Genomic DNA, 14,007 nt, shown 5'->3' with positions numbered 1-14,007 from the left:
GTGGTTAAAGGGTATTTCCCATGTTAGATATTTATGTCACAGCCACAGGATATCCCATAAATGTCTCATAGATAGAGGTCCTTCCTCTGGGACCCCCACCTATTGGGAGAAAAGGATCCAATTGATTGCTTGCTTCTGTAACTCACCTTCATTTGAATGGAGAGAACCACGTATGTGCACTGCCACCTCTCCACTCATTCTCTGCCTGGCAGAACAGGTCTAGGAGGATTATGTGGATATGTCATAAATGTCTAAGAATAGAAAACCCCTTTAACGCAAATATTGTAAGTCCTCGCAGGCTGGGTCCTCTCTCCTTCTGTACCACTCTGTCAATCATTAAACCCATATTTATTGTACTTGTTGCTTTTCTTGTCTCATGTTATGTACCTAAACCCTTTTTCACATGTACAGTGCCCTGGAATTAATTACGCTTTAAAAAAAATAATAGTAAAATTATTTATAACTCTGTAAAGTATCTTGGAGCCCAAAAAAGGCAATTAAATGCTACTTTTGCTCTGCAACATCTGTACTCTGGGACCAGTGGTCTCAAACAAGCAGCCCACGGGCCGCATGCGGCCCCTGAGACTGTAATCTGCGGTGACTGTGGCTCCTCCTGGACCAGAGTCCCTGGGAATTCCTCTCCTGGAGCAGCCCCTGACAACACTGTCCATATATGGACAGTGACATCAGGGGCTGCTCCAGGAGAGGAATCCCTGGCCAGTGCGTTACCAACCCTCTGGCCAGGGATTTCTCTCCTGGAGGAGCCCCTGATGTCACTGTCCATACATGGACAATGACGTCAGGGGCCAGCTCTAGGAGCGGAATACCCGGCCAGAGCATCGGCAATGCTCTGGGACGGGGATTCCTCTCCTGGAGGAGCCCCCGATGTCACTGTCTATATATGGATAGTAACGTCAAGGGCTCCACCTGGACCGGAATTCCCGGCCAGAGCATCAGATTCCGGTCCAGGTGGAGCCCTTGATGTCACTATCCATATATGGGCAGTGACGTCGGGGGCTTCTCTAGGAGAGGAATCCTCACCCAGAGCATCTGGCTGGGAATATCACTCCTCGAGGGAGCCCCAATGGAGCTATCTATAGGGGGGGTGGCACCATCTATAGGGGGCTATGTGTGCCACTATCTATAGTAGGGGGTGTGGCACTATCTATAGGGGTGTGTGCCACTATCTATAGTGTGTGTGTGTGTGTGTGTGTGGCACGTTCTATAAGGGGTGTGTGGCACGTTCTATAAGGGGTGTGTGGCACTATCTACAAGGGTATGTGGCACTATTTACAAGGGGGTGTGTGTGGCACTATCTAAGGAGGCCACTGTGGCATTATCTACAGAGGGCCTTGTGGCATTATCTACAGAGGGCACTGTGGCATTATCTACAGAGGCCACTGTGGCATTATCTACAGAGGGCACTGTGGCATTATCTACAGAGGGCACTGTGGCATTATCTACAGAGGGCACTGTGGCATCATCTACAGAAGGCACTGTGGCATTATCTATGGGGGGTGTGGCACTATCTACAGAGGGCACTGTCACATTATCTGCGGGGGGTGTGGCACTATCTACAGAGGGCACAGTGGCAGTATCTACAGAGGGCACTGTGGCATTATCTACGGAGGGCACTGTGGCATTATCTACAGAGGGCACTGTGGCAATATCTACTGAGGGCATTGTGGCACTATCTACACAGGGCACTGTGGCATTATCTACAGAGGACACTGTTGCACTATCTACAGAATGCACTGTGGCACTATCTAAAAAGGGGCTGCCCAATCTTGAAATTCTTGTGTCTAAACGCTGCCAACTGAGCAGCCAGACTGCATTTAGCGACACTTAAACGGGAAAACTGGATTCTTAAAATAAGCACGTGGAGTAAATGCGCAAATTTCCGGTGAGTTTAAACCTAGCGGTATTATTATAGTAATGTAATATTTTTATAATAATGTCGTATTGTTATAGTAATGTAGTATTATAGTAATGTAGTATTTTTATAGTAATTTAGTATTATTATAGTAATGTAGTGTTATAGTAATGTAGTAGTGTTATAATAATGTCGTATTGTTATAGTAATGTAGTATTATTATAGTAATGTAGTATTATTATAATAATAATGTGGTATTATTATTATAGTAATGTGGTATTATTATAGTAATGTAGTATTGTTATAGTAATGTAGTATTATTATAGTAATGTAGTACTGTTATAGTAATGTAGTATTATTATAGTAATGTAGTATTGTTATAGTAATGTAGTATTATTATAGTAATGTTGTATTGTTATAATAATGTAGTATTGTTATAGTAATGTAGTATTGTTATACTAATGTAGCATTATTATAGTAATGTAGTATTATTATAGTAATGTTGTATTGTTATAATAATGTAGTATTATCATAGTAATGAAAAAATTATAGTAATGTAGTATTGTTATAGTAATGTAGTATTATTATTATAGTAATGTAGTATTATAGTAATGTAGTATTTTTATAGTAATGTAGTATTATTATAGTAATGTAGTATTGTTATAGTAATGTAGTATTATTATAGTAATGTCATATTGTTATAATTATGTAGTAGTGTTATAGTAATGTAGTATTGTTATAGTTATGTAGTATTAAAATAATATAGTATTGTTATAGTAATGTAGTATTATAGTAATGTAGTATTGTTATAGTAATGTAGTATTGTAGTATTGTTATAGTAATGTCGTATTATAGTAAAGTAGTATTGTTATAGTAATGTAGTAGTGTTAGGGCATGACCACACGTGGCGGATTTCCTCCGCAACTGTCCGCATCAATGCCGCACAGAATCTGCGTTGCAGATTCTGCTGCGGATCTGCACAAAATGTGCAGTACATTGATGCGGACTAGCTGCTGCGGACTGCGGGAAAAGTGCTTCCCTTCTCCCTATCAGTGCAGGATAGAGAGAAGGGACAGCACTTTCCCTAGTGAAAGTAAACGATTTTCATACTTACCGGCCGTTGTCTTGGTGACGCGTCCCTCTTTCGGCATCCAGCCCGACCTCCCTGGATGACGCGCCAGTCCATGTGACCGCTGCAGCCTGTGCTTGGCCTGTGATTGGCTGCAGCCGTCACTTAGACTGAAACGTCATCCTGGGAGGCCGGACTGGAGACAGACGCAGGGAGTTCTCGGTAAGTATGAACTTATATATTTTTTAACAGATACATGTATATTGAGATCGGTAGTCACTGTCCCGGGTGCAGAAACAGTTACTGCCGATCGCTTAACTCTTTCAGCACCCTGGACAGTGACTATTTACAGACGTCTCCTAGCAACGCTCCCGTCATTACGGGAGCCCCATTGACTTCCTCAGTCTGGCTGTAGACCTAGAAATACATAGGTCCAGCCAGAATGAAGAAATGTCATGGTAGTAAAACCAATACGCTCCGCAGCACACATAAGATCTGCGGACTTCATTGCGGAATTTTGACTCTCCATTGAAGTCAATGGAGAAATTCCGCCATGAGTCCGCCACTGCTCCGCAACAGACAGAGCATGCTGCGGACACCAAATTCCACTCCGCAGCCTATGCTCCGCAGCGGAATTTTACGCCTCGTCTAAACGAACACTGCTAAATTAAAGTGTAAGTCAATGGACAAACGGCTCCGCTGCGGATTAACGCTGCGGAGTGTCCGCAGCGGAATTTAAGTGAAATTCCGCCACGTGTGAACCCAGCCTTATAGTAATGTAGAATTGTTATAGTAATGTAGTGTTATAGTAATGTAGTATTGTTATAGTAATGTCGTATTATAGTAATGTATTATTATAGTAATGTAGTATTGTTATAGTAATGTAGTAGTGTTATAGTAATGTAGAATTGCTATAGTAATGTAGTATTATAGTAATGTAGTATTGTTATAGTAATATAGTATTGTAGTAATGTAGTATTGTTATAGTAATGTATTATTATAGTAATGTAGTATTGTCATAGTAATGTAGTATTATAGTAATGTAGTATTGTTATAGTAATGTAGTATTATAGTAATGTAGTATTGTTATAGTAATGTAGTAGTGTTATAGTAATGTAGTATTATAGTAATGTCGTATTGTTATAGTAATGTGGTATTGTTATAGTAATGTAGTATTGTTATAGTAATGTAGTATTATAGTAATGTAGTATTGTTATAGTAATGTAGTATTGTTATAGTAATGTAGTATTATAGTAATGTAGTATTGTTATAGTAATGTAGTATTGTTATAGTAATGTAGTATTATTATAGTAATGTAGTAGTATTATAGTAATGTAGTAGTATAGTAATGTAGTATTGTTATAGTAATGTAGTATTGTTATAGTAATGTAGTATTGTTATAGTAATGTAGTATTGTTATAGTAATGAAGTATTGTTATAGTAATGTAGTATTATAGTAATGTAGTATTGTTATAGTAATGTAGTATTGTTATAGTAATGTAGTATTGTTATAGTAATGTAGTAGTGTTATAGTAATGTAGTATTATAGTAATGTAGTATTGTTATAGCAATGTAGTATTATTATAGTAATGTAGTATTATAGTAATGTAGTATTGTTATAGTAATGTAGTATTGTTATAGTAATGTAGTATTGTTATAGTAATGTAGTATTATTATAGTAATGTAGTATTATAGTAATGTAGTATTGTTATAGTAATGTAGTATTGTTATAGTAATGTAGTAGTGTTATAGTAATGTAGTATTATAGTAATGTAGTATTGTTATAGTAATGTAGTAGTGTTCTAGTAATGTAGTATTATAGTAATGTAGTATTGTTATAGTAATGTAGTAGTGTTATAGTAATGTAGTATTGTTATAGTAATGTAGTATTATAGTAATGTAGTATTGTTATAGTAATGTAGTAGTGTTATAGTAATGTAGTATTATAGTAATGTAGTATTGTTATAGTAATGTAGTATTGTTATAGTAATGCTATAGTAATGTAGTATTATAGTAATGTAGAATTGTTATAGTAATGTAGTATTATTATAGTAATGTAGAATTGTTATAGTAGTTCAAATAACCAATTGATTAAAAATAACTGTGTATTGTGTCAAATTTGAAAGTAATGCGGGCCGTCAACTTCACATTTTTTCTATGTGCGGCCCATTTACCCGGCCAAGTTTGAGACCCCGGCTCTAGACCTTACATTTGACACAACCAAATAGCAGTGTTAACAGGTGTACATGTATATAAGTGATTCTCAGGTCTAAAGTAAAGCCCTGGTTATATTTTTGGGGAATTCAATCTCCTTATCAGAGCCCTGCAGGTAAAGAATATACAATGACAGAATACAGACTGCTGTAACCAGCCCGTATTCAGCTGGCAGTACCTATATTACAGCCATGCAATCTTATAATCAGATAGTTCCCACATTTGGAGGAAGTTATGTTAATAACATTATTATATATGTAATATGCAATTCTATTCACACAGTGCGCTCTAGTCAAGTTGCGGGACAAACGCTGGATTTTATTTCCCGATTTTTCGATAATTGCGGTGATAAACAACGATTAGACACTTACATTATTATTAAAGTGGTTAAAAAAAACCTCTATATACTCATACCCTCCATTTTTGTACAACTATTGGGATCTAGAAGTTGTCTATCACATACTCTATGGGGATTACTATGTCCATTAAGCAGAGATACATTGTTGATATTCACCATAGTGACTGCACAGGTGTAGAAAAAGTTAAAATATATGCATTTCATAATGAGGAATTTTTGATTTAAAATTGAACAGATGTGTAAAGTGATTCTGCTTATTGAATAAAACATTGATATGCCAACTGTTATGATGGTTGAATGAAATCAAAAGTAGTAACAAAAATAACTAAAATTGCAAATCAAACTATCGGCAAAGATATATCAGATAGACATGCCAGAGAATAACATTATTGGCATATGTTAGATGATACCCCACAATCCTCACAATAAAGGGGCATCAGGGCCTCGGGAAGCCCTTGAACCACTTTGACAATGAGTGGAGCCTTCTGATACATTGAAGTGGCATTGGTTATAGTGGTGCTTTTTCTTGCGTGCATGATATAGGTCCTTCCATCTAGTTTCTAATGTTACAGAAATCTCTGACCAATGCTGAAGGAGTTCAGATGCTTTACTGAGCGTAATAGCCCCCTTGTTGCAGGAATTAAAGGGGCACAGTTATCCACTGCTATATCTCCATGATATGTCAAAAAGTAGCTAAAGGTGGAGTTTTTCTCTAATGTAAATTAAGATGGCATGTGTAGTGTAATAGGGCACGGTGACTTTGAGTGTAATAGTAGGAATGACAGTATGATGAAAGCTAGCTCTGCATGTTGTAAACCCCGGTAGGAAGGTTACACACTCCAGAAAGTACATAAAGGCTTCATCCCTCTAAACATTTGCCAGTAAAGATCCTTAATGTGCGCAATGTAAGACATTGATGGTTACATAGTGTTTAATGAAATAAACCTAATGGAAGCCACTTGGTATTTCATCCAGCTAAATTTACCCTCTGCGGAATTCTTTTATAGACACAGCCTGCAATTCATTTAATTAGGGAAAAGGAAATTGATAACCCACGTTGGCATTTAAAGTGTCATTTATTTTTATCTCTCAAATCACCCCTAACTGCTTTCGAGTCCTGCTTAGCATTGGAGGGGAGCAGTGGAAGACTGTGTCAGTCGGCTGTTGAATATACATGTGTTTCACCAAGCAAATCAGGCTGCAGTCATTCTCGAGATAACACTACACAGCAGGTAAATCACTGTCTGTGATGCGGGCATTCCACGGTATATGGATGATGTACCGTACAATACCTTGTTTCCGTTGCTACAAGCTATAAGCTCAGTATTCAGCCTAGGAGTTATATCTTTGGTGTAGCAGAACTTTTATAGATATCTTAGACTATTCAAATGAAATAATTATTATGAAATTCTTAAGTATTATTAAAATCGCTCCCTCAATAACATCACTGTTGCAATAAAACAGCAATAAAAATCCTTGCAGCTTCCTTGCCAGCTTGTTTTATGAAAGTCTTTATCATATTCCCAGTATACAGCCTGCAGTCCGCTTATGGATTTAAAGGGCAATGGTGGACAATTAACATTTTCGACCACCCAGCATCTAAATTGTTGAACTCCTTCTGCTAATAAAGGTGTAATAAGGTCTAATAATAAGACTATATTAGGGGATTGCTATTGATGTTGTAGCCTAATACATTCTCATTGGTTCACCATACTATTGACTCGGGCAGTGGGGAGGAACGGGAGTCAGAAACCCCATTCTAGTGATCGGTGGGGCCCCCAGCAATCATACATTTATCATGTATCCTGTGGATAGATAATACATGTGCTTAGTAGGGAAAACCCCTTTAAAGCTTGATGCAACAATGTAAATCTATCTATCTATCTATCTATCTATCTATCTATCTATCTATCTATCTATCTATCTATCTATCTATCTATCATCTATCTATCTATCTATCTATCTATCTTTTCCACGAGACATTACTGGCTAAATATGCTTTGCTGACTTTTCTTCTACATTCAGCAGGTTTTATAACTGTACTTATAATATGTGTAACATTTTTGATGGCAAGCTCTATAGCAACTAGACAAACATATACATATGGGATTTTTAAAGTCAACACTATGAGCTTTACTTCGATAAATTTTTAGGTTTATGGTTTTCAAATCCATCCAGCACTAAATCTAAGCAACTGCAATATGTCACATCCATCCTTGTAGTAACACATGAATATAAAAGGTTACTGCTATTTCAAAATCAAGGTATTCACTTACTGTCAACTTGGAGGAGGAGATGCTGCTATGTACAGACAGTGGGGTGACTTCTCTTTGCGTCTTATTTACAGACCTAGAATTGTGGTGTTTGTGTTTCTTTCTCCTTGACCGATGTCTCTCTTCTTTAGATTGCTCCCTTGCTCTGAATCAGGGACAAGAAACCATTATATTTCTGAAGTTTAAAAGATTGAAAACGAAAATTAATCATAATAAACATGTAAGATGATTTTAGGCCAATAAACCTCTGCTTTTTGAGAAGTGATTTTCTCTCCTCTGCTATTTTAGTGTAACCACTCACAATCTATGCTGGTTTAGGCCTGATTCACGCGAACGTGTTAAACGTCCGTGGGACGGCCGTTGAAACAGCGGCCATCCCACGGGCCTATGAAATTCAATGTGCCCGTTCACACATCCGTTGTTTCAACGGACCGTGTGAAGAGTCCGTGTGAAAAAAGGACATGTCCGTTCTTTTCACGCATCACACATTCCTCCATAGACTCTCATCTATGGGCGATGCGAGGCATCGCATCCCGCAGCGCTGAGCACGGATGCACCTCGGACGTGAAAAACTGCCATTTTTCACGTTCGAGATGCGCAGCGCTCGTGTGAATCAGGCCTTAGAATGAGGTTTTTTAACTTCAGTCTTTGCAATCAAAATCTTTTCACAGAATTTTGCATGTGTTGGATTCTAGCTACATTTATTCGATATGTCTGTAAGAGACAAATAAGGTGTTTCTTATTCTTTTTTTTTTTTATGTTCTAGCTATTTATTTTTAAAAACTTCCATGAGGGTAGCCAAATTGGAGGCACACACATTCTTCCTGCATTGTCTGTATAGACAGTGCAGAAGGGTGTTTGTGCTTTATGGCAGCTGCAATGAATGAGAGTCAATCGACAGAGTACGGCTAGATTCACGCAGGCGTGGAGAAACTCGGACGTGAAAACTTGACTTTTTCACGTCCGAGGTGACCCCGTGCGGGTCCCGTTTTCACGTATTCAATGCTTGTGTGAATAAGGCCTTAGGCCAAGATCACACACATAGTTTTGATGCAGTTTTTGTTACAGTTTTTGACATTTTTTTGAGCCAAAGCTAGAAGTGGATCAGGATAAGGAACGAAAGGTATAGTGAAAAGACTGATGCATCACTTTTTTTTTTGTATCGCCTCCTGTGTTTGGCTCAAAAACCTGAGCCAACAACTGCAACAAAAACTGCATTAAAACTGTGTGTGTGATCCTGGCATAGGTGTTGAGGTATATCCCCCTGTCTATAGACCATAAAGTGGCAGGGTACCTGCGCAGAGAGGATTATCTGTGTAAAGTGTCGCTATCCTGCCTTATCTAGGCTATCACTACAATAAAGGTATAATTAAATCCCTTGCCCTCTGCTGTCACTGTCCCAGTCTTCACATCAATTATCAGGTTATTGTGTGTGCTCTAGTGGCCAGTGTTAAAACAGGAATATTGCAATATTTTTTTTAAACAGGCACACAAAAATTTATAAATAACACACATAGTTGTCACTGGTCCTCAAATGGGTAAACACTGAAAAAATTACTTTTGGTGTAATCTATAGACCCCCCAATATAACTGAGGAGATGGAAGTTCAGCTATATAAACAGATGGAGCGGGCTGCACAGGCGGGTACTGTAGTAATAATGGGAGATTTTAATTACCGGGATATTAATTGGTGTCATGGTTCGGCTTCAACTGCAAAGGGGAGAAATTTCCTCAACCTGTTGCAGGAAAATTTTATGGGCCAGTTTGTGGAAGACCCGACTAGAGGTGAAGCTCTCTTGGATCTGGTCATTTCTAATAATGCAGCGCTGGTTGGGAATGTCAATGTTCGTGAAAACCTCAGTAACAGTGATCACAATATAGTTATATTTTACCTATACTGTAAAAAACAAACGCAGGCTGGGAGGGCAAAAACACTTAATTTTAAGAAGGCCAATTTCCCCAGGATGAGGGCTGCAATTCAGGAAATAGACTGGGAAGAACTAATGTCAAATAATGGAACAAATGATAAATGGGAGATTTTCAAATCTACTTTGAGTTATTATAGTGCAAAATTTATTCCTATAGGTAACAAGTATAAACGACTCAAATTAAACCCCACATGGCTTACACCTTCTGTAAATACAGCAATATATGACAAAAAAAGGGCATTTAAAAAATAAAAATCCGAGGGTACAGCTGTGGCCTTTGTAAAATATAAAGAGCTTAATAAAATCTGTAAAAAGGTAATAAAATCAGTAAAAATACAAAATGAAAGGCATGTGGCCAAGGATAGTAAAACAAATCCTCAAAAATTCTTCAAGTATATAAATGCGAAGAAACCAAGGTCTGAACATGTAGGACCCCTAGATAGTGGTAATGGGGAGTTGGTCACAGGGGATCAAGAGAAGGCAGAGTTACTAAATGGGTACTTTAGCTCTGTGTATAAAACAAAAGCGCAGATGATGAAGACTGGTGCCAGTGCTGTTAATACATCTACAAATATACTGAATTGGATGACTGTAGATATGATCCAAGCTAGGTTAAATAAAATAAATGTGCACAAGGCTCTGGGACCAGATGGGTTACACCCAAGAGTTCTTAAAGAATGTGGTGCCTATTTTCAAAAAGGGCTCTAGGTCTTCCCCGGGTAATCATAGACCAGAAAGCTTAACATTCATTGTGGGAAAAATGTTTGAGGGGCTATTGAGGGACTATATACAGGATTATGTGACAAAAGATAGTATTATAAGTGACAGCCAGCACGGTTTTACTAAGGACAGAAGTTGTCAAACCAACCTGATTTTTGTTTATGAAGAGGTGAGTAGACGCCTAGACAGGGGCTGCTGTGGATATAGTGTTTTTGGACTTTTCAAAGGAATTTGACACTGTCCCTCATAGACGTCTAATGGGTAAATTAAGGACTATAGGTTTAGAAAGTATCGTTTGTAATTGGATTGAGAATTGGCTCAAGGAACGTATCTAGAGAGTTGTGGTCAATGATTCCTACTCTGAATGGTCCCCGGTTATAAGTGGTGTACCCCAGGGTTCAGTGCTGGGACCACTATTATTCAACTTATTTATTAATGATATAGAGGATGGGATTAATAGCACTATTTCTATTCTTGCAGATGACACCAAGCTATGTAGTAATGTTCAGTCTATGGAAGATGTTCACAAATTACAAGCTGATGTGGACACACTAAGTGTTTGGGCTTCCACTTGGCAAATGAGGTTTAATGTAGATAAATGTTAAGTTATGCACCTGGGTACGAACAACCTGCATGCATCATATGTCCTAGGGGGAGCTACACTGGGGGAGTCACTTATTGAGAAGGATCTGGGTGTACTTGTAGCTCAAACTAAATAACAGCATGCAATGTCAATCAGCTGCTTCCAAAGCCAGCAAGATATTGTCGTGTATTAAAAAGAGGCATGGACTCACGGGACAGGGATGTAATATTGCCACTTTACAAAGCATTAGTGAGGCCTCATCTAGAATATCCAGTTCAGTTCTGGGCTCCAGTTCATAGAAAGGATGCCCTGGAGTTGAAAAATATACAAGGAAGAGCAACGAAGCTAATAAGGGGCATGAAAAATCTAAGTTATGAGGAAAGATTCAAACTGATTTAGCCTTAAAAAAAGACGACTAAGGGGGGACATGATTAATTTATATAAATATATTAATGGCACATACAAGAAATATGGTGAAATCCTGTTCCATGTAAAACCCCCTCAAAAAACAAGGGGGCACTCCCTCCGTCTGGAGAAAAAAAGGTTCAACCTGCAGAGACGAAACAAATGAGCTCCAGTAAGCCTAGGAGCCTATATGCAGTTCTTGCACAAGAGTATTATAGTCTTCCCTGCATTGAACCTTTTAATCCTTGGCTAAAGGTAACACAAGCAGAAGACCTATTGTGTGACAATTGCATTAGTATAGACCGTTACATAATATATAGTCACAAAGTAAGTGGATCATGGAACAAGTGTTTTGTAAATTAGCAGTCGTGTACAAGGAGGATTATTTTACTGGTTTCATATCATACGTGACAGCTGTCAGGAAGCTCTATGAAAGGCATAAAAGATCTCTCATGTAGAGGACATAACTGGACACATGGAGTGACAAATGTCTGTCACTTTCATAAAAATCTACAGAAATTGTTATCAAAGAGAATGTAAATAATAGTGCACAAAATCACCTCAATGCCCCTTGCATAAGCTGCTGCTTATTTTATGACATTTCCCACTGACAGCCGTTACATTTCATGCGTACGGCAGGACTCCCATCAAGTCAAATGATGGATGCATTGTTTTAGATCCAACAATCATACACTGTATTGTTTTGTATTCTTTGGGAAAATATATTACAGTAAATTCAAGAAAAGTGTTCTACAGGTTAATGTGCAGAAAATAGGTGGTTGCGTTGTAAAATTTGTATTGTTTAGTAACTATAAGAACACCTTTCAGAATTAAGAAAAGCCATGTGGAAGATTATAGCAAGCTTCAACATGGATATTACATTAAACTCTATGAATAGCAAGTAAATGCTTACACTAATACATTTTATTACTTTTTAACCTAAATAGGTAGGAAATTACTGTAGATTAATGTCTTAATGTGGCTTTATAGCAGTCGGTGCTCTGTTTTTCTGGTACAGAGATCCAAATCCCTTGAGCTAAATGATAAATTTGTTGCTACCTCCAGCTACTACAGGGAGTTTATGAGTTAATTGCAAACGGTTTTAACATTGAGTTTAATGTATAAACTGTATGCAGTAAGCCCCCTTATCTTCCCGTTGTTGCAGCTAGGGGACATTTAAAAAGGTTTTCCGGTTTCAGCAAATTCATTCTTTTTTGGCATAAATAAAAGTTATACACGTTTCTAAAATACTTTCTGGATTTCTACTCGTTGTTATTCAGTAGGAACATTCATTGTTTACTTCATGTAGATAAAATTCTGTCCATGGTCATGTGATGGACACAGCTGTTAGGATCGTTAGAAGACACAGCTCTGATACACATACTGTAACGATTCCCGCACCTGTGTGTCCATCACGTGACCATGGACAGAATTTTATCTACAGGAAGTAAACAATGAATGTTCATACTGGATAACAACAAGCAGAGATCTTGAAACCAGGAGGAATTAAGACAGAACGTATATTAGTAAATTGTATAACTTTTAATTATACAAAAGAAAAAAAGCATTCATTTGTTTAAAACGGACAACTCCTTTAACGCCATGACTATGAAGAGGTTTGGAAGCATAGTAGGCATGTGCCAAATTAGAAAAATATTTTTGCTTTGGGATTTAGAGCTTTAATTCAGGCTCAACATGTAGTGTCAGTTAATAACAAAGCATAAAATTATATATATATATTGAATTTTAAAAATAAAAATAGAAAAGAATCACTGAGACTTGGTTAGCTACATGGACATCGATGAATTTTTTACCTAGTCCCATTTGCTTCGATATTAAGAAAAAATTATACAATACATTATTGTACATTTTATTTATTACCTGTTTTCACAGCTTGGGGATCTAGACTCAGTGCTTGGAGAGCGAGAATGTTCGTAACGATGATGGTGGGATTTTCGTGTCCTACCACGTGAGCTATGAGGAAGGCAGAATGGAATCATATATTTATTTATGTATGTAAAAAAAGTAAACCCTAATGAGTTAACCAATTAAAACAGGTTATTGTTGTTAACACTGCGCGAACATCCTGAGAAAATTAATTTCAGCCAATTTTAGTTTAGATATATGTACAATTTTTTTAATTGAATACTACTATAGCACATATGAATAAATATTGACATGGCATACAAAATGTTGTCTTCTGTGTGCAAATGAACCATCGGAGGCAGAAGGGGAAGATATCCATACCACTATTACCCATAAAAAAAATGCAAACAACACGTTACTAACTACTGTATGCGCTTTGGCCATGTGTGTGTGTAGTTGAAGGAAATAGTTAAAGGAAATGTTTCTAAAACAACTTCTATGGACAACTGCATTGATGTACAATCGTAACAACCAAGATACATTCATAACTATAGAAGGTAAGTCGCACTTGATCTTCATGACACAGCGGTGCTATAAATGCCATTGGATAGTTTGGGAGCTCTGTTACAGATTTTGCATCAGGGACTACATGTTACAACAAGCTACTGGGGTAAGAAGTCCCAGGCAGCCAGACTACACCATGACTGTCTCCTGAAAT

General features: G+C 37.6%; 1 protein-coding gene across 1 annotated transcript in view; it reads right to left on the bottom strand.

Moving 5' to 3' along the window:
* Window positions 1-14,007, bottom strand: part of SRRM4 (serine/arginine repetitive matrix 4) — a 188,571-nt gene that overhangs the window by 64,205 nt on the left and 110,359 nt on the right. Inside the window, exons 7-8 of the mRNA XM_075835462.1 lie at window positions 13,305-13,397; window positions 7,791-7,932 (exon numbers count right to left, since the gene is read on the bottom strand). Coding sequence (XP_075691577.1) covers window positions 7,791-7,932; window positions 13,305-13,397 — 235 coding nt within the window. The remainder of the gene's footprint in view (window positions 1-7,790; window positions 7,933-13,304; window positions 13,398-14,007) is intronic.

The sequence above is a fragment of the Rhinoderma darwinii genome, chromosome 1, assembly GCF_050947455.1.
Source record: "Rhinoderma darwinii isolate aRhiDar2 chromosome 1, aRhiDar2.hap1, whole genome shotgun sequence".
NCBI classification, from domain to species: Eukaryota; Metazoa; Chordata; class Amphibia; order Anura; family Rhinodermatidae; genus Rhinoderma; species Rhinoderma darwinii.
Note: the sequence above shows the minus strand (reverse complement) of the source record. Positions and strands in the feature narration are given on the sequence as shown.